Source organism: Geotrypetes seraphini, chromosome 3 (assembly GCF_902459505.1).
Source record: "Geotrypetes seraphini chromosome 3, aGeoSer1.1, whole genome shotgun sequence".
NCBI lineage: Eukaryota > Metazoa > Chordata > Amphibia > Gymnophiona > Dermophiidae > Geotrypetes > Geotrypetes seraphini.
Window position 1 is genome coordinate 65,507,850 of NC_047086.1, and position 23,956 is coordinate 65,531,805.

Genomic DNA, 23,956 nt, shown 5'->3' on the forward strand with positions numbered 1-23,956 from the left:
CGCACACTCTACCTTCCACATGCGCAGCAAATGTGGATTAGCAAGTTGGGCGTGTGGCCCTCTTGATGTTCTTTGAGTTCACTTACAAAAGGCTGCTTTCTCATTACTGCAGAATGACAGAAACGGAGAAAAAGGAAGTCGAAAATCAAGTGAAAACCTTACAAGAAGGTTATAACCTCTTATCCAAGGAAAGTGAGAAACAGCTACAGGAATCACAAACTGCGGTAAATGAAAAGGCAGAGGGGAAGGTAATGTCGCAGAACAGCACAGGCCTCTATAGTAACTGCCTACTTGCACATGTGTGGTTTCATGGCGTGAAAACTAATTTTCTTGTGTTTTCATTTGAGAAAAAGCTAAGTACTAAAATTAATTGCTTGCAGTTTTTTTTAAAAAAGATGTTTGTGGTACACAAACTGTACGAATTTTGTGTATACTTAGCATGCAACTGTTTGATTAGATAAAGTAGCTATAACCTCTATGGGGAACATGAATGAGCTAAAACTACTCCATGAAGCATTCACGCTAACTTTCTGGTTTAAAAGTCATACGTTTAGCCACTTTTCCAGTAATGTAAGGCCTAGGTAGTAAGCAGTTAGCCCATGGACACAAATGGGTAGAGTTAACAGATTTTTCTAAAGGAAAATCCGGACTCATGGCCACTCCCACAGGCCCATCCAGTTCCACACCATTCTGCCTGTGCCACAACCTGTTCTGCCCCCCAGCCCCACCCCCAGACGGCATGCGCGGATGCGATGCAATGATGTCACATCCATGTCGTATGGATGCCCCCTCCCGACGCGGTTTTGACAGGAAGCTTTTCAAAACCCGGACAAAATGCCAGGTTTTTGAAAAGCTGTCCAACTCCGGACCCTCCGGACATGTCCTTGAAAAGGACATGACCATGGAAATCCAGATGTCTGGTAACCTTAAAAATTGGCCTATTTATTAAACTATAGAAAAAAAAAAAAGGACCAGGAACCCTATGGAAAACAAACAAAAGCCAACAAAGTGGAGATGGAACAGAACACATCAACCAGGGAAAAGCCTATAAAAAAAAGTCTTAAATAAATGTTGGTAGTAAAAGGAGTGTTTTATTAAACTGCATTAGCTGTTTAGCATGGAAACGATCACACATGTAACAGTTAATGCGGTGACTTAACAGCTGTTTCTGGCCAGTTAAATAAGCTGAATATTAGCTGGCTTATTTTGGTTCAGAGACGATGCTGTCACTGCATGCTTAAGCACTGGTATGCGTTTAATAGAGAGACATTCCAGTGAATAAAATGTCTTGGATTTTGTTTCCAGTTAGAATGAGAAATCGAATGTGGCCTGTTTTCCAGGGAGTTTTCTTAATAGTTAGAAAACAGAAGAATGTTCTTTGAAAATAGGATTAGTGGATCACTTGAGTGATTTGGAAACTACCTGGTAATGATGCAGCGCAAATCTTTTGACATGTAAATAATAGTTATATTAGCTCTTTTTGAACAACTGGGTGCAGAACTAAGGGATTGCATATTCATATTTAATAATATTATTGACCACATAGTCGATGTTCAGAACAAACTATGTGTAGAATCTGTGATATTCTATTCCATTCCACATAGCAAAGTGTTCTTCTGCAGTACTGCTGTATGCTGTAAACATGAATAGCATGAGATTTTTGTATCACGCAATGTTTCTGCACCTTCTAATGTTTCACTGACACAATGGAGCATGACAGTTTGCCTTTCAGATGTATTTCCTCTCTGTTGTGAAAATTGACAATATTCTACTGTGTCTTCCATTAACCCCATGTGTATGTACAACAGCTCGGTTTTCAGTTCACAGATGCATGGCAGTTTCAAAGCTTTTATCACATCCTTTCCTGTTGAAACACTGATCTAGATCACTTGCACTTTTGAGCTGCTAACATTCACAGCATTGGCTTTCTCTGGTAAGTTATTTCTTATATGTACAAGATATACTAATAAGCAGATATGACGAAGGATCTCCTATGGTTCCAAAAAATATCTCTTTTTCTTCAACATTTTTAGGTGGATAAAGTCATTGCGGGAACCATTGATCAGACCACTGGAGAAATTCTTTCAATATTTCAATCTGTTTTACAAGGTCTCATTGATTATGATACTGGACTTAAATTACTTGAAACTCAACTAATTGTCTCTGGCATTATTTCGCCTGAGTCAACAACATGTTTTGAGCTTGAAGATGCCAAAAACCACAGCCTTGTCAATGAGCAGATTGCTCTGCAGTTGGAGGAGTTAAGTAATGCTAAGAAACTTATTTCATCTTTATCAAGTGCTCTTCCGGTCGTGACAGCTTTTGAGCAAGGTTTAATTTCAGAGCCTCTCGCTCTAAACATTCTTGAGATTCAACTTTGCTTCGGTTGTATAGTTCTTCCAGTGACAGGGGAACAACTGAGTCTGCACAGGGCTTTTCAAAGGAACTTGCTTCCTGAAGTATTATTTGCAAAGCTGCTGGAGAGGCAAAGTGGTGGCAAAGAACTCATTGATCCCAACACAGCAGAAAGAATTACTTTGATAGAGATGGTGCAAAGAGCTGCCATACACAAACAAACGGGGTTGAGGCTTTTCCCTGTAAGACGGGAAGATAGAGGCAAAATAACATTAAAATCTGGAAAGAAGATAAGCATATTAAGGGCAGCTCATGAAGGCTTCATGGACCGTGAAATACTGTTTCGGTTGCTTGGTGCACAGCTTTTTTCAGGGGGTATAATTGATCCTGACTCTGGATATAGATTGACCCTTGAAGAAGCACTGCATCAGGGGTTGATTGATCAGGGTGCTGCTTGTGGTATTCTGAGTTACCAAGTTCAGAATGGTGGAATCCTCTGTCCTTCATCTTCCCGACGCTTAACCGTGGATGAAGCTGTTCAGTGGAACCTGATATCTGTGAGAAGTGCCCTGCTGGTACTAGAAGCCCAAAGAGGCTTTATTGGTCTGATTTGGCCTGATGATAGTGAAATATTCCCAGTGTCCACTTCTCTGCAACAGGGGATGATATCAAATGAGCTGGCACACAAAATACTAAATAACAGGCAGAAAATAGCTGCATTATACATTCCAGAAACATCAGAAATACTGAGTCTAGACAGAGCTGCACAATTAAGAATTATAGACAACAATGCTGCATCTGTTTTGAAAAATGTTATTCTACCTGACAAAATGCCTAATATAGAAGACTTAGAATCGTCATGTAAAGGTTCTTCCAATTGGATGTCGTCTTGTGAATTCCAGCCATCTGCATTTCAGGAATTTGACCAAAGGCAAGATACTTTGGATGCCGACGAGCCTGCACCTCATAACCAAGAACAAATAAAACAGTTATTCATATCTTATCTAATGGTCCACAGCTACATGGATGCCAACACAGGGCAAAGACTTTTGCTATATGATGGAGATCTAGAGGATGCAGTGGGCATGTTGCTGGAAGCTGATAATGATATGCGCTCTGATGAAGCATTTGCAAATGAACCTACCAAGACAGATAATTTATTATATGAAACTGATTTTAAAACTACTGAAAATGTAGTGCTTGATAAAGAGTGTTCAAGTGAAGATAATATCTCTATTGCCAACTTAAAACATTTTGAAAATCTGCAAGAGTATGTGTTTAGTGAAAATATGAAGGAAATTGAATTTGAGAGCAGTGAGCCCAGTTTTACTTCTAGAGACTCTGAACAGTCAGAATGTAGCAAAAATGCATCAGTGGATAGTCAGGAAATTGGGACTTTATCTAACATTATAGACACTGGATCGTGTTCAGTACAGTCAAACATATTTAATAGAAATACGGACTCTTATGAAGAGGAAAATGCATGCAAAGATTTTACAGTTCAGGCCAAACAAGCTCATATACAGATTTTTAAGCAGATAGAAGATAAGCAAGCAAACTGCAAAAACATTGACTATAACTCTTTGAATGACTCTCCAGAAAGCCTTATTTTAAGTGCACAGGAATCCAAAGTTAATAGTTTCAACATGGCCTTTGGTAGTGATGGAGCTAAATCTCCTGCCAACATTCAAAACGAGGCAGGTATAATGGATTTAACTACTGACAAAGGTGATATAACAGGAGAAGAAAGAAACTATTCTTCTCAGATCATGGACAATGAAAGTAAGAATACACAGGCTCACTGTCCCCAGAATAATGATGAAACAGTCATGCATGATGACAATATAGAAGAACAAATTCAAGGAAGTATGCATACATGTGCCAGTACAGATATTCAGAACATTTCTGGTAGAAATCTTTTTGGACATGAACCAGAGGATCCATTTGCTTCTAATGAGAATGCTACTCAACAGCCACAGATTGATCTGTATAATGATAACATGGTTTCAGATGGTGAAAATGTGAAAGATGAAACCCTTCAAAACCCCATCCATATATTAGGTTCCTCCGATATTAAAAACTTTGATGGAGAACTTTCTGAAAATACACTAGAAAGTCACATTCCTCATGATGATGACATTATCTCACATTTATTTATTTTTCAATACGATGACAAAACAAGCTCACAGATTGCACATACACTTGATGATTGCCATGTTAGTGCCTGTTCATCAAACGATACAGACGTAAAAAATAATTTGACTGGAGAACGTTTGGAAAATGAATTGACGAGTCAGGCTACATGTGACAATGATGCTTATGTTACTCCAGATTCTGACAATGATGACAATGATTATTGTGATGTACAATGTCAAGACTGGTACAGTGAAGATTCTGATATGCAACAAGAGTATGACAGGGATAATGAGGATTATAGTGATGTTACATTTCATCTTAAAAACGATCATCTCGACATTCAACATCAGGAGGGCAATGACTGCAAAAAGAGTAATAGTCCTCAACTTGGACATAGTTATTCCTGTACTCCTCAGCAGATCAACCATGTTGATGATAATGATTCTCCTTATTTTGAAGAGGATGAAGGGGGCTATAATGATAGTTCTGGAAATATTGAGAGAGAATCATGTGGTTTAGTACTTTTACATGGAAAACAACATTTTGTGGAAGAAGGGGGTGACTCTGATGAAAATATTTCTTTTAGTGAACTAACAAAAGCCTGGAAAGTAATTAATACTAACAGAATAGATGTTAGAGTGCCATTAGAACCCATAGAGGAAGAGGAATCAGAAATCATCTCTAATTTGGAAAAACCAGAACAGATAATATATGTTATGTCAGAAAGTCTGGACAACAACAGCAACTGTGAATTCATGGCTGGCAAGGCTGAAGTAGGGCGGGACAATAGCATAAAGTCTTTAGGAAATGGACATTATACCGCTGCTGATATTCTGAAAGGAGGACAAAGTGAAGGTGAAGGGTCTGCTAATAACCATGATGCTGAACTGCCAAATCTTTCTCCCTCTTCCTGCATACAAACCAATATTAATGATGACCAGAAAAGTGAAACTTCAAATGAAATTCATGTTTTTACCAACATTGATCTGCAGAGCAGTGATGTGTGTAATCTGAGTTTGAATAATGTGGGTATTATTGAAGAACCTCAAAACCAAAATGTTCAAGATGCAGAAGCAGCATGCACTATTTTGCAGTTTGAAGAACTGGCTACTCATACAAGGGAAAAAGGCTCTGATGATTATGCAGTAGAAAGAAAACCTGATACTGCATATGAAAACCTAGAAGAACATACACAGAATTTTCAAGGATTTCCTGAAGACAGTGTAGAAAGAAAACAGATCAGTGAAAGTGATAAATTGGAAACATTTATTGACAGTGAAAATATGTTTCCCGGCAGTGAAATATATAACACAGATGGTCACACAAAGTTGACGTCTCAATTTGTGATACTTGATAAAACAGCAACAGAGGGGGAACTAATTCCAGGAGACACTCTGCATTTATCTGTATCTACTTTTAGGCAGCAAAGTGAAGATGATGAAAACATCCAAAACATATCACATCAAACAGAAGAGAAGGTGGGAGCAAACGAGATTCTTTACAATGATGTACAAAAAATGTATGCAACATGCTTGGCAACTGAAGGGACCCATGTAGAAGACAGCATGTTATGTAAACATGGCCCCAGCAAAGAAGACAATGTAGATGTTACAGAACTATTTATGAAATACTCAACAGCTTGCAAGGAACATAAACATACACTAGATGTAAATCAAGGGAAAAGCTTCAACTCATTGCAGACAATTACAAGTAATGACATTGCTATTTCAGAAAAAGACTTTGAAATGGTGACCCAGACTACAAATACTGCAAACACAGGAAAAGAAATGTGCATAGCGGTGTCCAACAAATGTCCTGTACACATTGAGAACCTTGGTGAAATATTTGATACCTCTGTAAATAAATCTAACACTGGGGTTACTTTCTCACATGAAGAGGAAAATTATCTTAGCAAAACTGCAAATGAAAATAAAGATGAACACTCTCGTAACTTAGTTGATGTGAATTTAGGAAATGGTAAGGATAATTGTGATTTTACATCTTTCCTAAAACAATATACGGAAGACATGAATGTGGACCCCTCTAAACCGGAGCCAGCTGCCCAACTCTCTGCACTTTCCAATGCGGTAAATCCAGAAGAACATTTAGAAGTGGGAGATGATCTTACAAAAATTAAGAAAGTTATACATATTGAAAATGAGGAAAATGTTTTTAATATTGTACCAGATAGCAAGAGGGACAGTAGTCATGAGTTTTTAACCCATGAAAGGGATATAAGCTTGGATGGTGCTGAACAGCAAGAAAATGAAATATCCATATATGATGAAAATGTAAGGAAGAACAAATTGGAGAACGTTTTGGATATAGAGAGTAACCGATCCAAAGAAGATACAACTGATCAGCAGTTGCAGAAGGAAAGGAAGCAGCTCAGGGATTTACTTGCAACAGAGGACATATCACACATTCCTCATTCCTGTAATATCTCAATTAAAAATTTACAAGAGGCTTTAAAAACTACCTTGAAAGAAGAGCATGCTTATTGTAAGCAGGATTACAACCCTCTAAATTATTCAGACACACAGTTTCTAGTGCAAAGCTTACTTAAGATGACTGATTGTTCACACTTGGAAGACGAGAATTTTAGAGAATCAGATGGCACTCGAATGGGGAATGATAAAGGTTCATTTATTTTGGAACATCCATGCAGTGCTGTAGAAAACTATGAGGACCATGTCTGTCTTACACCAAATAACAAAAGTCCTGACCATCTTCCTAGAGTCTTGAAACAAATCATTTGTGAGCAAAAGTCTGTAGAACAGCTAGAAACAGACGAGACCCATTTTAAAAAAGAAATACAGCCAGCTGTACTTCAGCTGATTCCTTCACAGCTAGACCAGATCTTTGATATTTCAACTGAGAATGAACAGTCCTACAACAAAACTGTGTCTGATCTAGCCAAACAGTTTTCAGCTAGCTCACAGCAACCTGTTGCACATGTAGCTGAGAAAGGCAAAGATGATTATTTTGCATCTGGGACACGTCCATCAAAATTAACAGACTTTGGAAGAGGAGATGTTTCTGAGAGTCCTAATGACTGTGTCACCAAAATGAAAAAAGTCCTACCAGTAGACAGTTCAGCTAGCATTGTAAGTAACATCTTTAACTTTTAGAACTCATTCTTGCTTTATGCATCCTTGTGGATTTTGATAATATTACTCAGAAAGAGCCCTACAAATTTTTTTTGAGAGCAAGCAGCTTCGTATTGCTCCATTGGTCCTTCAGCTCAGTAGGAATTAGGGCTTGGAATTGGAACTGTGAACTTTTATTCTAAACTGTCTGAGGGTTTTCTTCCTGTTTTATATATTTTTCTACAGTGTAGTTAGGCTGGTTATTGGAGTGGCTGGGGATAGGGGCCCATGTACTAGGCCTGTCTTTGAAATCCTGAATTCAGGGCTGAATCTGAAAATGGGGGAAGGGAGTGCATTTCTATAACTGAATGCTTCCAGTTAAGTGCACAAAGGGCATGTTTTAGGAGCCTGTTTTGTAAAGGACCCTAAGCCCCTAAAATCATTTATAGAATTGTAGCATAACCGATCAATGCATGTAAAATTTAGGCACTCCCACTTATACCAATCATAGAGCTGGTATAAGTGAGCATGCCTAAGTGTAGTAGGGCTGTGTGTAATGTAACGTAAAGCACTATGTAAGTTACATATGTAAGTAGGAGTCATGCTTATGCTTTTTCCCTTGCAAATTCACGTTATGTAATTTAAGCGGATATTGATAGAATAACTCTTAGGGCTCCTTTTACTAAGCTGTGATAGCGGTTTTAGGTGTGCGCTAAACGCTAACGCCAGCATTGAGCTGGCATTAGTTCTAGCTGCATAGCGCGGGTTTAGCGCTCGCTAAAATTCTGCGTGCGCTAAAAACGCTATCGCAGTTTAGTAAAAGGAGCCCTTAGGTACCATACTAACATTTAAGGTTTATTCACTTATATTATGCTTATGCTTAGTCCAAAAAACCTGCATAATCTTTAAAAGAATTCTACTGTATATATTGCACCTAAAAAAATTAGCGCTGAAAAAACCCACTATTCTATAAACATCAGTTAAACTTAGGCACGGTTTATAGAATAATGCTTATGCCCAGGAGTTGCACTTAACTTTAGGCAGGATTATTTGCACCAACAAAAATGGGCTACCATATATTCAGTGGGAGATATTCAGTGGAAGATAGCCAGCCAAGCTTATATTCAGTGGCTGACCAGCTAAGGCCTAGTGGCCAAAGATAGACCTGCTTTTTAGGTGGGTCTATCTGGCTCTGTGCCTTAGCCAGCAAGCTGCTGAATATTGCCAGTGACTGGCTATTTTGCCGGGCTATCAGCCAACCTGGATATTCAGCGAAAGATAGCCAGCCAACTGATTTTCAGTGGCTGGCCAGCTAAGGCCTAGTGGCCAAAGATATTCCTGCTTTTTAAGTGGGTTTGCCTGACTTGATGGTTTTGGCAGCGAGCCATTGGATACTGGCGGTGACTGGCTATGTCGCCGGGCTATCAGCCAACCCGGATATTCAGCGGAACACAGACGGCTATTTCCTGCTGAATATTAGCGAATAGCCAGCTACGTGCTGTTTAACCAACCAAATAGTACTGAATATCAGCCAGTATGTAGTTGTTCATCATTCAGTGCTTAACTGTGATGTGTTTTGCGCCCTTTTTGGATAGGCTTATTTGAGAAGAGAATTATTTGTAATAGTCTTAGAAATCTTTGGCAAATCCCCTTTAAGCATCAAATTGCTCAAGTTTAGATTAGCAACTTTAAATCATGCTGACTGTATATTATTAGTTATCAAAATAAGACATTTGAGTTATGGGCAGAAGTTATATAGGAAGTTGGATCTTGTCATAAAAACTTATCTTCTCAGTTATGTAATACTTTACAGCTGTGTTCCCAGAATGCACAGAAATTGCAAGAACACTTAAAGTTGGCCCAGGATATGAAGTTTCACTTAGATAATCAAAAGCCTGTTAGTGACAACATGGAAACACTAAAATTGCAGCTTGAGCAATTAGAGGTAAATGGGTTTCTTTTACTTTTGCTATGTTTTGTTATGATTTTTAGCTTGCTTGTTCAAATGAAGCTTATTAGAATTCAAGTATAATAAGTCCCTGCCCTCATGGAATTGCAGTCTAAGCAAGTACTTGAGCTAAGAAATACTGACTTATCTAGGATCAGTGGGGGAAATTAAATTTGAGCCTTGATTTCCTGGTTCTCAAGATCCATTCTTCTCCTTATAAATGGTCTACAGTTTTAATAGGAAGAAAAGACCTAAAGGCAGAATGCCTTTTGTGCATTTATTTTCACTTTTAAAATATACAGATGTATGCACAGTTTTAGGTATCCCTAGTCAAATTATATGTTTAATTGAATTACTAAATGAACAGAAGTTAACATATCATTTCTGTGGTACAAAATTAAATATAGCATCTTTCTGTAAATTATAATGCGTAACAAATATTTATTTTCTGACCTGGAAGACCAGGAAAAATCTTTGATAGAGCTACTTGAAATCTAGTCAGGTCTGCAAATGATACCACAGATCACAGCGAATGACTTAATGGGAAATTTAGTTGACATTAGAGTAATTTTTCTTCGGTGCACAGAATAGCATTACTTACTCAACTAATTTCCATGGAACAGTTGTCAGAAAACTGTTCTACAACCTCACCACCAAAGTCATTCAGAATACTGAAAATTTTGAAACTTAAGTGCTGATTGGACTGATGAAATAAAATTTGAACTGTTCAACCACAGCCAGACAAGAAAGCATTTGGAATAAAAGGAATGAAACATTTGAAGAAAAGAACAACTTGCCAGCCATTAAGCACAGGGTAGATCCATTATGCAATGGGGTGGTATAGCAGGGAGTAGCATAAGCAATATTGCGCCATCTGACTATTTTCTGTTTCCAAATCTTATAAAGATTTCAAAATGGCAACAATTTTCAAGTGATTCAGAGGTGATTGCAGTAGCAGAGCAATATTTCAGTGACCAGATATCAGAGTATTTTTTGGAAGGATTACAGAAACTTCAGACACGACATGCCAAGTTTGTTGAACTTAAGGGTGAATATATGGAATAACTTGAATGTTTCATGGCTCCATGTCATTCCCTTCTTGGTTGGGCTCCTCATACACAAAGTCCGGCGAGTTTCCAGTTTTTTCATCCCATTAGAAAAATAGGTTTTATCAAACTCTGCAAAATACTCATTGAAGGCATCAATGACATCCTCATTCAATGAAAATTATCTTCTCATTGAGCCAAATTTTTAAGTTCAGAAACAGGAAAAGTCGGATGGAGCCAAGTCCAGGGAATAGGGAGGATGAGGAATCAATTTGAATTCCAGTTTGTGCAATTTTGCCATTGTAAAGGTTGATGTGTAGGATGGCACGTTGTCCTGGCGAAAGAACATTTTTTTATGCGCCAATCTTGGCCATTTTTCCTTCAACTCATCTTTCAAATGTCCAAGGCTCCTGTTATTGTTTTACCCTTTTCCAAGTAGTTGATCAGGATTATTCCTTGGGAATCCCCAAAATACAGTGACCATCACCTTCCCAGCTGACAAAACAGTCTTCGCCTTCATCAGCGCACTTTCAAGTCACCATCCACTGCTTTGACTGCTGCATTGACTTGGGTATGTAATGGTGGATCCAATTTTTGGCCACAGTCATGAATCAATGCGAAAATTCCTGCAGATTGTGATTAAACATTGGTAAACATTGCATTAAAATGTCCTTTCCTGTGCATTTCTGGTCACCATTCAACAATCGCAGATTCCATTGCACACAGCTTTTTCATGTGCAGTCTGCACGCATTCACTTGAGATGCATACAGTCTCAGCAATCTCGTATACTTTCAAATTTGAGCTGATATCTGGAGTGACACCGCAAAAGAAATCTACTGTAGAGGCATTTAATTTTCGAAAGGGTGCCTATGATAAAATGAGGAAAATGGTTAAAAAGAAGCTAAAAGGATCAGTTGCAAAGGTTAGGACTATAAATAGGCATGGATGTTATTTAAAAATACCATCGTGGAAGCCCAGACCAGATGTATTCCACATATTAACAAAGTTAGAAAGAAAAGGAAACGAGAGCCAGTATGATTAAAAGGTGAAGTGAAAGAAGCTATTAGATACAATGGTCTTCCATACAGATACGATGGATTTTTAATGAATTAAATCCTTCGTGGTGACCTCAACTGGGTGTTCGGAGCACATTTCATCTTTGGCATATCTATGGCCATACAATGCTCCCCCCGCAAATTCGCAGTCTGTTATTCGTGCTCCCGGTCATTCGCTGTATTTTCCAACCGTGAATGTCCGGGCAGGAGAGGGTAGCCGGAGCGCTGGCGAGTGTAGGAAATCACTCGGGGTATGCTCCAACCACCTCTTCCTGTACTAAAGTCGGGCCTCACCAATCAGGATCTGCTTTGACACATAGCTCCTGATTGGTGAGGCCCAACTTTAGTATAGGAAGAGGCGGTCGGAGCATACCACGAGTGATTTCCTTCACTCATCGGCACTCCGGCTGCCCTCTCCTGCCTCTCTGGCTGCCCTCTCCTGTCTCCCCTGCTAAAAACTGTATTCATGGTTTTTCAACATTCCTGGAACGGAACCCCCGAGAATAACAGGGGAGTACTGTATTTAAAGTCATTTATAAAGAAGTAAATAATCTTCAACGCAGGTGCAGAGTCCCCATGAACTTCATTAAATTCAGCTTTGATCTGCGCAATCATCTACTTCTTCAATAAAAATGTTTTACCACTACTCATAACTCATTTTTTTTCCATTTTTGTGATAAACACAAACATGATTGATTCAAATGGGATTTGATATACCATAAGAACATAAGAATAGTCTTACAAACCAGAAGTGGTAACCCTGGAGTCTTTATGGGATCTTATGGTTGGTTTTGTGAAGGCCATAAGTCCCAATCTTCAGCAATTTGAAAGGAAACTATTGGAACATTCAAAAGAGTTAAAAGATATGAAAGTTGAAGTGACTTCCTCTAATCTTTTGCTTCAGAAACATGATCAGGACATAATAACTTTTAAGCAATTGCATGAGAATTTGATAAAAGATAATGTTAATCTTAGAAGAAAAGTGGAAATGCTTGAAAACAACTCACGGTATAATAATTTAAGATTGATTAATTTCCCTAGGCATATGTCTGTAACCCCTAGGGAAATGCTTAAAATATATTTACTAGAAATACTGGACATTTCTGAGGAAATGTTGTCTCCATTTTCTTCAGAATACTACCTTCCTGGAAAAAATCAAGTTCAAAAATCTTCATTAAATATATCTGAAATGTTGGAAATGTCTGATAAAGAGGCAGCAGTGCCATCCACTTTGATCATATCAGTAGCTCTTTCAATTGATAAAACATGATGGTTAAAACTTTTCTTCAAAAATAGGCAAAAAGAATTTATAGGTTTAAAAGTACAAATGTTTCCTGACTTAGTACGAGAGATCCATCGTCGTCGTCGAGAATTTTTGTTATTGAAGCCTGGGGTTAAATCTTTGGGTGCCACTTTTTATTTGCTGCACCCTTGTAAATGTATTGTTCTATATCAAGCTGTTAAATATGTCTTTTATGAACCAAACCAGTTAACAACCCTGAGCCCTATTTTGATGGAATATACGCCTAACTCAACACTTTGACCAGCCTTAATCTTAATGGAATTTTCTTAGCTTTTCTCGCTAGATTATAACATCTTGGATTCAGTTTGAGGACTTGAGCATAATTAGTCAAATTTACTTTTATTTTCTTGATATTGTTTTATATGATGGATTTGATATGTCAAATTTTGCTTTCTGTACAAATTATGTTTAGTAATTAAGATTGAAAATCTAATAAAGATTTTAAATATATATATAAAAAAAGAATAGTCTTACTGGGTCAGACCAAAGGTCCATCAAGCCCAGTAACCCGTCCTCACAGTGGCCAATCCAGGTCACTAGCACCAGGCCAAAACCCAAAGAGTAACAACATTCCATGCTACCGATCCAGGGCAAGCAGTGTCTTCCCCCATGGCTTTCTCAATAACAGGAAATTATCCAAACCTTTCTTAAAACCAGCTACGCTATCTGCTCTTAACACAACCTCTGGCAATATGTTCCAGAGCTTAACTATTCTCTGAGTGAAAAAATACTTCTTCCTTTTGGTTTTAAAAGTATTTCCCTGTAACTTCATTGAATTTTACCTCCCTAGCTTTGTAATTTTTAACGGAGTGAAAAATCGATCCACTTGTACCCGTTCTTCTCTACTCAGGATTTTGTAGACTTCAATCATATCTTCCCTCAGCCATCTCTTTTCCAAGCTGAAGAGCCCTAACATTTTTAGTCTTTCCTCATACGAGGGGAGTTCCATCCCTTTTATCATCTTGGCCGCTCTTCTTTGAATCTTTTCTAGTGCTGCTATATCTTTCTTTAGATAAGGAGACCAGAATTGAACACAGTACTCCAGGTAAGGTCACACCATGGAGCGATACAGGAGCATTACAACATTCTTAGTCTTGTTAGCTATCCTTTTTTAAATAATTCGTAGCATATTGTTTGCTTTTTTGGCTGCCGCCGCACTTTAGACAGAAGATTTAATCATATTGTCTACAATGACACGCATAACTTTTTCTTGGGCGCTAACCACCAAGGTGGACCCTACATCTGGTAACTGTGATTTGGGTTATTCTTCCCAATGGGAATCACTTTTCACTTGTCCACATTAAATCTCATCTGCCACCTGGACGCCCAGTCTTCCAATTTCCTAGGTCTACCTGCAATTTTTCACAATCTGCATGCATTTAACAGCTTTGAACAGTTTTGGGTCATCTACAGATTTAATCACATCACTCATTCCAATTTCCAGATCATTTATAAATAAATTAAATACCACCGGTCCCAGTACAGATCCCTGTGGCACTCCACTGTTTACTCTTCTCTGTTGAGAAAAATGACCAATTAACCCTATCCTCTGTTTTCTATCTGATAACCATTCCTAATCCACAATTGAACTTTACCATCTGTCTCATGACTCTTTAATTTTATCAGGAGCCTCTGATGAGGAACTTTGTCAAAAGCTTTCCGAAAATCTAGATACAGTACATCAACCAGCTCACCTTTATCCACATGTTTATTCACACCTTCAAAGAAGTCAAGCAAATTGATGAGGCAAGATCTTCCTAAGCTGAATCCATGCTGACTCTCATTAAATCATGTTTGTCTACATGTTCCACATTTTTATTTTTTATAATTGTTTCCGGTCTGTAATTTCCTGGATCTCCTCTGGAGCCCTTTTAAAAATCGGCATAACATTGATCACCTTCCAGTCTTCAGGTACTATAGATGATTTTAACGACAGGTTACAAATCACTTCATGTTTGAGTTCTTTTAGTATCCTGGGATATATCCGGTTCAGATGTTTATCACTTTCTGACTTGTCGATTTGGCTTAGTGCATCTTAAAGATTCACCGAGATTTCTTTCAGTTATTCCATATAATCACCCTTGAAAACCATTTCCGGTTCAGGTAGGTCTCTTACATCATCTTCCGAAAAGACCAAAGCAAAGAATTCATTCAGGGCTCCTTTTACTAAGCTGTGATAGCAGTTTTAGCGCGTACTTAGCGTGTGCAGAATTGTCATGTGCACTAGACGCTAATGCCAGCATTGAGCTGGCGTTAGTTCTAGCCACGTAGCTTAGTAAAAGGAGCCCTCAATCTCTCTGCTATGGCCTTATCCTCCCTGATTGCCCCTTTTGCTCCTTGATCATCCAACAATCCCACAAATTCCCTCACAGGTTTTCTGCTTCTGATGTGCCTAAAAAAATTGTTATGAGTTTTTGCCTCTTTGGCAAGTTTCTCTTCAGATTCTTTTTTAGCTTTCTTTATCAATGCTTGTGTCTCTTCTTAATTTCTTCATTCAGATCCTTTTTCCATTTTTTAAATAATTTTTTTTGGCTCTAATAGCCTCTTTCACTTCACCTTTTAACCATATTGGCTCTCATTTCCTCTTCTATCTACCTTTGTTAATACGTGGAATACATCTGGTCTGGGCTTCCACAATGGTATTTTTAAATAACATCCACACCTGGTTTATAGTCCTAACTTTTGCAACTGATCCTCTTAGCTTCTTTTTAACCACCTAAGAGTTTGACGCCTACCAGTACCTAAGATTCTATAAATGGCCCTGATTCTATAAACAGCGCCTAGCAGTTGATTGACAACCATGCTGACAGTGCTTAGGAGTTAGACACTGTTTATAGAATCAGGACCATAGTATGTGAAGAGACAGGAGGGTATGCTGGAAGTGAGTGATGAGGTGCAAGGTGTGTGAGGAAGTGAGGTATGAGAGTAGATCCTCTTTACCTCTGCTTATCCAGGATCGCCTCGCTTTCCCCTTCCTTTCCTCTCCTGTTCCTCCCATGCCTTTCTGCCTTCCTGTTTGCACTTACTTTGACTGTTCCCTAATTCCTCTTTCTTCCCCATTCTTGACTCCCCTTTCATACTCTTTCCTGGTTTCCCTCCCCCTGAAATTCTTTCTTCATCTTTCTCCTCAAGGATCCGTTTTTACCAGCTCCCTTCCTTCATTCCCAATACTGACCACTAAATTACCCTTCATCTACCTCCCCAAAAGAGAATCAAATAAAATTAACAGGGTATACAAGATGTGTCAGCAAACAGCTACAAAATGCAGTTTACAAGCTGTAAAATAGTAATTTATGCAACTATAGTATGGAATTGCTGCAAAATTTCAGAAAGTTTCCAACTAAAATTTTCAATTCTTGCTACATAATTTTCCTTTAAGGTGATGCAGAAATCTGGAAGCTGTGTTTAATACCAAGAGAAGTTTCAGATTCAGTAAACGCAGTTTAACAGAATAACAAATCTGTGTTTTTGCTATAATTCTTTACTTGATTTTAAAACATTTTTTTGCAGTCATTTGAATCAGGGTTAGCAGCATTTTCAGTTGTTCTAAGGAAAGACATGAAGATAGCAGAAGAGTTTTTGAAAGCTGCACACAATGATGTTCCCGTGGAAAACCTCAAGGACCTGCAACTAAACCATGAAAGTTTGCAAAATGCATTTGGTGTGGTTTGTGAAATGTCTTCAAAGCGAGCAAAACAAATAGTCCTTGCTATAGACTCTGAAATGGTAAGTGTGTACATGGTAAGCTGTTCATCTAAGTCATGGTGAAAAGATCACTGAAATCCTTTAAGTTACATTTTTTTGAAACTGATATTCAGTAGTACAGTTGGTGGCTCACTAGATATTTTTCTGTGCTTAACCTTCCCCTCTATCTTCAGCAAGATTTATCTGATTAAGTGTTGCTGAACTTATTCGTCCAAAGTTAACCAAGTAGTTAACTTTAGGAAAGCTCCTTTCTGCAACTAGTTATCCAGTTGAAGTTCCATTTAATTGATATACTGCCTCTAGGAACACTGTTAGGCCAAGATTCTCAAAAACCTGCGTTAAAAAGCAATGGTCTGCTAACGTAGCCGTTTTGATAGCGAATCTAAAAAAGCGAGACATTATCAAAAAATCACACATATAAATGAGGTTGGCGGACAACAGCGAAGATTTGCTAAAGTTGTTTGTGCCCCTTGCTGGTGATATAGCAAAGGGCACAAGCGCAGGAAAAACACGTCAAGAACCCCCCTCCCCCATACACACAAATAAACAAAACAACAGCGGGAGAGATGTTCAATCTCTCCCACTGTCAACCAACAACCCCCCCAGCAGCGGAAGAGATGCCCATACTGTCCTGCTGTCCTATAATCCCCGCCACAACCCCCCCTGCAGCGGGAGAGTTTCCCACACTCTCCCACTGCCCTAAAAGCCTGGCCATGACCCCCCTGCAGCAGGAGATATGCCCATATTCTCCTGCTTCCCTAAAATCCCAGCCAACACCCCCAACCCGCTGCAGGTAAGATGCCCCACCGTCTCCACCCCCCTCCCCTTTACCTCAAAATAGATGACCCGGAGGCACGCAGACTCCCTCCTACCACCTGCCTGTACCATCTGAAATGAGCCTTTCCCTCCCCGGTGCATCTTGGGATACACAGGGGAAGTTGTATAAGGCCCCTCCTATGGAAGGGGCCTTAAAAAATTTGGGCCAATCTGAGCCCAGGCCCCTTCCTGGATGCAGTAGAAATTGGCCTGGATGTCCCATTAGGAGGGACCTTAGGCGTCAGGGCCAATCAGAGCCTTAGGCCCCTTCCCAGTACATCTGGGGAGGGGCATGAGGCTCTGATTGTCCCATGGGAGGGACCTTAACAACTTTGGCCAATCAGAGCCTCAGGCCCTCCCTGATGCATCCCAAGATGCACCGGGGAGTGGAAGGCTCATTTTAGACGACACAGGCAGCTGGGAGGAGGGAGACCATATTCCTCTGGGTCATCTATTTTGAGTTAAGGGGAAGGGGGCAGTGGAGATGGGGGTTACTTGCCAGCGGGGAAGGGGGGTGAGGGGGGAGGGTCACGGCGTGGATTTTAGGGCAGCAGGAGAGTGTGGGCATCTTTCCCAATGCGGGGGGGGGGGGGGGTTTGCCGCCATTCCAGGAGGGGGGTGTTCGCCACTGCTGCTGCTGCAGGGAAGGGGGTGTTGTGCAGTGGAGAGAATGGGCATCTCTCCCGCTGCATCACAACACAGGGGCTTTCTAGCAATCTCTGACACTGATCTGCACCCCTGGACCAGTAACTTATTTTTGTCACCAAAAGCTGATGCTGCTTTTTGAAAATGGCTCGGCATTTTTTAAGAATCCACCGGAGGGCTCATTTCATTGTTGAAGAGCCCATTTGCATGTCATTGTCGGAGACTGCTAGAAACTTCGCTAAAGACAGAGATAATCTGTTTTGATAATCCGCTGCTAAACTGCGTACAGGCTAAACTGCCGGAAAACAGTTTAGCGACGGCGTTAAAGTTTTGAGAATCTGGGCCTGTGTGATTTACAACCTTCAGTAAAATATTGGGGGAGGGAATCATGAACTGAAAATAATACAAATGTTAATATGAGGACAATAACACAGAAAAAGCTTCCGCAAGAGGGGAAGAGGTACAATAGGAAGAATTACAGTTGCAACAAGTAGGGAGAAAATGCAGGGAAAGCAACAAGAGGGGGCAGCTAAGTTTATCTGGCTAATACCTACCTACTGCTTCCTCCTTTGCTACTTTTCCTCTATGATTAGAACTGCAGAGTCCAATTTTTGGAACATTAAAATGAGGGGCCCAATGTACTTGTTTGCTTAGGGGCCACCATAGGGTTAATCCTGCTCTGGTTCTGGGTAAGTTGTTTCAGGAGAAGAGAATGCTGATAGAACTCTTTTCAGGAAGAAGGCTTTAAAATGTTGGTTCCAAAATTGGGGCCACAAGTAAAAAATAACAGATTTTCATATCACTATATATCATGGAGCGGGTAGGGGTTACAAGGAAGTCAGCCTGAGAGGACTTTAAACCCCATATTAGAGTATAGTGGAACACTTAAGCAATATACAATAAGCAATAAGCAATGGAGTCTAGATAAAGTATGCCTTCAATTTGATTTGTAGTTGTTCTGAGTTCATTTAGAGCAGGGGTCTCAAAGTCCCTCCTTGAGGGCCGCAATCCAGTCGAGTTTTCAGGATTTCCCCAATGAATATGCATGAGCTCTATGTGCATGCACTGCTTTCAATGCATATTCATTGGGGAAATCCTGAAAACCCGACTGGATTGCGGCCCTCAAGGAGGGACATTGAGATCCCTGATTTAGAGGGACATTTTCCATATGACGTCTAAATCTGATTTTGAATGTTTTGGGAAAAAACGTCCAAAAATCCAATAGAGAAAATTACCATTTCAAACCAGAAAAAAGTCTTTTTGTTTCGAAAATGGCCATTTCCTAGATGTGTTTGTCCTTGGTGTGCCTGTCTTTTTGAACCATTAAAAAAAAAAAGTTGAAATGAAAAACGCACAAAAACCTACCATTGACCCGTGCGATGGGCAAGCATTCGTAACAGAATGGCCACACAGACATCCTAACAGAGCAATGGGGCACCCTAGGGGGAATGCAGTCAACTTCACATAAAAGGTCCCAGGTACACATCTCACCATAACCCCCTTACATTGTATTGTGAGTCCTCCAGAACTCACCCAGAATGTGGTGCCGTGGTTAAAGCAACAGGTTCAGCACCCTGAGGTTGTGAGTTCAAACCCATGCTGCTCCTTGTGACCCTGGTCACTTCACTTAATCCCCCCATTGCCCCAGGTACATTAGATAGATTGTGAACCCACCAGGAAAGACAGGAAAAAAAGCTTGAGTACCTGGGAGAATGGTATAGAAAATTGAAAAAATAAATAAATACTGTATTCATATGTGTACCACCCAATAGCCCTTAATGCCTGCAGGTGTCACCTCTATGTAGATTTTGGATGGGTCACACTTTTGGATGGGTCACACTTTACACCACAAGTATACTAGTTAGAGTGGGATAAAGGCCTAGGTCCCCTTCTCTGCTGTCCATTACACCAATCACTAGGGTACTCCAGAGACGTGCTTGTTGCTTTAATAGGATTGGCCATAACATCTATGTACTGTTTCATTTCACATGTTTGATGGATGGGAGGGGTTTACTGACCGCTGGCGGAGTAAGGGCGGCCATGCCTTCATGCCTCTAGTGATCATTTAGTCAGTTTGGCCAACGTTTGGGCACTTATTCATTAATTGAAACAGGTAAACGTACAAATTTTGCTCTGGATGTTTTCTGCACTTTTCAATTTTTGCAGAAAAAAGTTCCAAATCATAAGTCCCAAAATGTCCCAAACATGCCCCCTTGAGATTTAGACATACTTTGGACAAACAGCATAGAAAAATGTCTAAAAAATTGTGTTTCAAAAATGGCAAATTAGACATTTTAGGAAACAAAACGGCCAATTGCAACTTTGTGCTAATTTTTGGATGGGTTCTCTTTTGAAAATGAGTCCCATACTGAAATAAGTTAGGTAGACTCTTGACACTGGATTAAAATACTTGTGTTTATTTTTTAAATTAGTCTAAACTAGCAGTATTACACCAAGAACATCTAGACAAGCTTCATAAACTCTCGGATTGGATTATGGAGAATGGTGACACCATCAAAGACTTCATGGTGGATGGCAACGATATAGAAATAATGAAGGAAAGCTTGCAGGCACTTAAAGTAGGTATTAAAAGACATGTTGAAAGTAGAATATGGTAACAGATGAGAACCATGAAATCCATCTAGTCTGCTCTTTCTTGAAAATTCTTCTAGTACAATATATAGCGATGAAAAGTGTCGCCTTTCATGTTCCTGGTTCTTCCAAAGAAAATAAACTACTTCGGTGTAAATTTTTTTTTAAGCTTTTGTCCGCAGTTCTAAATTTAGAAGAGGTAATGCATTGAGCATCTATCTCTTTTTTTAAAATTCATTTTATTTTAATAATTCAACAATAAAGTTATTGAAGTACACAAGAGCCTTCTCATTTTACATAACCAAAAATAAAAATTTTAACCATTCCAAACATTAATCTGTTTTACAAATAATTTTAACCATAGCAAACATTAATCTGTTTAACAAATAATTTTAAGACTCAATAATAGTCCACACACTGGAGAGACAATTTCACACATCAGAAAGAGTGATACATATTCTCAAAACTATAAAGAAAAAGTAGGAAGTCATCCTCGATGGACCAATCAATAGGATTCACCCTGCAGAACTACCCCCTTTCCTTCTAAAAAGAATTGTAATTGGGAGGGCTCATTAAACATTTATAGGGATAGCGTAACTGAAAATTAGCCCCCAATGATTTCACATCTTCTTTCCTTCTTGTTTGCATTGTTCTTGAAACATATGGGAACATAGAGATTTTCCTTTCCAAGAAGGAAGTTTCTCCCTGCCTAAAAAAGGGCGAAGGAATGCTTCCCTATCTTGTTGGAACACAAATGTCACAAGAAGTGTAGCACATGTAATAATTTCCTCTTGAGAACTTTCTAATATGTTTGAAAGGTCCATAGAACTCAAAGTTGTTGCCTGAGGTTCGGTCTCAGGGTCAAAAGAGGAAAATTTTTTGAGAATGCCGACAGGCAATATATTTTATGTAAAGGTGGGGAAGCCCTTCATCCGAATATTTAAACACTTCTTTCAAAAATTTATAAAATGTTTCCTTAGGTGACATTACCAATATCTTAGGAAAGTTTAATAACCTAAGATTCAATTGTTTCGTAAAGTTCTCAAAGTTCTCTACTTTCTTTAATAGAATCATCTTATCCTGTAATATAACTCCAGCTGAAGCTTGCACTTTCTGAATTGTATTTTCCAAGTATTTAATTTTCTCTCCCTGTGACTTAATTCCTCTTCAAACTTGTTAAGTTTAGTTGTTTGAACTTGAACAAGAGGAAAAATTCCTTGGCATACCTTATAGAGGGAGTCCAACGCTGGCCAGATAGAGTCCAATGTAACCTCAGCAGGTCTAATAAGAGGTTGAATAACTAAAGCTGTACTTCTTTCCACTGAGGCAACTATCCCCTCGCCTGCCTCAGATTCTCCAGCCGAGGACTCCTATGGAGCCGGCACACCCATAAGCTCCGGAGGCTGCATTCCTTCCACCACCGAAGTCTCTGCCAATATTCCACTCTCTCTCGGCTGCAGGGGAGGGGCTGGTCCCGAAGGGCTATGCAAAACTTTGCTTCCCAAAGCCGACACTTCCCTTGCATTCGGCTCAGTAGGTTCGCCCCGAGGTGAGGAAGACACAAAGCCTGTAAGAACGTCCTGTCTCATCAAGGTAGGAGCAGGTGGTCGGGCTGAAACAGCCACTCTACCTCTTCTCTTAGGCATCACATGAGAAACTTAGAAGCGAAAAACAGGAGCAGTTCTAAATGTGTCCTACTGCCAGTGCGCCCATCTATCTCTTATAAACAGAGAAAAATGAAGGCAAATAACTATTTGGCCTATCCAGTCTGCCCATCCATATCCATACTATCCCTTCCTCTCCCCTTGTCCCAATCTTTCATGAATTTCGATACAGTTTTTGTCTCCACTACCTCCACTGGGATGCCATTCACGAATTCACCACCTTTGCAATGAAGATGTATTTACTGAGGTTACTTCTGAGTCTATCCTCTTTCTCCTTCATCCTATGCCTCCTCATCCCAGAGTTTTCCATTCAGTTGAAAGAAATTTGCCTCCTGAGCATTTATTCTGTGGAGGCATTTAAACATTTCTATTATATCTTCCCTCTACTACTACTACTTATCACTTATATAGTGCTGAAAGATGTACGCAGTGCTGTACATTTTGACATTTATAGACGGTCCTTGCTCAGAAGAGCTTACACTCTAATTTGGACAGACAAGACATGACATAGAGGGTAGGGGATGCAGAACCCAAGGTGAGAGGAGTTAGGAGTTGAAAGTGCTCTCAAAGAGGTAGGCTTTTAAACGGGTCTTGAACACTGCCAGAGACGGTGCTTGCCGTAGGAATTTGGGCAGCTTGTTCCAAGCATATGGTGCAGCAAGGCAGAAGGGATGGAGAAAGGAGGGACTTACCAGCTGAGCGAAGCTCATGATGGGATCATAGGGGGAGATAAGTGAAGAGAGATAGTGAGGGGCAACTGAGTGAGTGCATTTGTAGGTCAGTAAGAGGAGTTTGAATTGTACACCTATTGAGATCTTTAAGTCTGTTCCTATATACTTTATGATGAAGACAACTGACCATTTTCATAGCCACCTTTTGAAGCAACTTCATCCTGTTTATATAAGAATATAAGAAGTTGCCTCTGCTGGGTCAGACCAGAGGTCCATCGCGCCCAGCAGTCCGCTCCAGTGGTGGCCCATCAGGTCCATGACCTGTAAGGTGATCCTTGTCTAAAATCCTTTATTCCCCTTTATGCTTCTATCTATCCTTTCATAATCCTATCTCTACCTCTATCTGTATCCCTCAATCCCCATATCCTTCAGGAATTTATCCAATCCTTCTTTAAAACCCCGTAGTGTACTCTGTCCTATCACAACCTCCGGAAGCGTATTCCAGGTGCCCACCACCCTCTGAGTGAAAAAGAACTTCCTAGCATTGGTTCTAAACCTGTCCCCTTTCAATTTCTCCGAGTGCCCCCTTGTTCTTGTGGTTCCCAATAGGCTGAAGAATCTGTCCCTCTCTACCTTCTCTATGCCTTTCATGATCTTGAAAGTCTCTATCATGTCTCCTCTGAGTCTCCGCTTTTCTAGGGCGAAGAGCCCCAGCCTTTCTAACCTGTCTGCATATGAAAGGTTTTCCATACCTTTTATCATTTTCGTTGCTCTTCTCTGAACCCTCTCAAGTATCGCCATGTCCTTCTTAAGATACGGTGACCAATATTGGACACGGTACTCCAGATGCGGGCGCACAATCACACTATACAGCGGCATGATGACTTCCTTCGTCCTGGTTGTAATACCCTTCTTAATAATACCCAACAT

At 39.8% G+C, this 23,956-nt stretch overlaps 1 protein-coding gene across 11 annotated transcripts in view; it reads left to right on the top strand.

The window, feature by feature from the left end:
* The window catches only part of DST (dystonin), an 883,569-nt gene that overhangs the window by 487,022 nt on the left and 372,591 nt on the right, over window positions 1–23,956 (top strand). For 7 of the 11 annotated variants that reach the window (XM_033936420.1, XM_033936422.1, XM_033936423.1 and 4 more), the window contains 5 exons: window positions 113–248; window positions 2,034–7,598; window positions 9,394–9,525; window positions 16,444–16,659; window positions 20,532–20,678. In XM_033936420.1, coding sequence (XP_033792311.1) covers window positions 113–248; window positions 2,034–7,598; window positions 9,394–9,525; window positions 16,444–16,659; window positions 20,532–20,678 — 6,196 coding nt within the window. The remainder of the gene's footprint in view (window positions 1–112; window positions 249–2,033; window positions 7,599–9,393; window positions 9,526–16,443; window positions 16,660–20,531; window positions 20,679–23,956) is intronic. The other 4 variants (XM_033936427.1, XM_033936429.1, XM_033936430.1 and 1 more) reach the window with 1 other exon arrangement.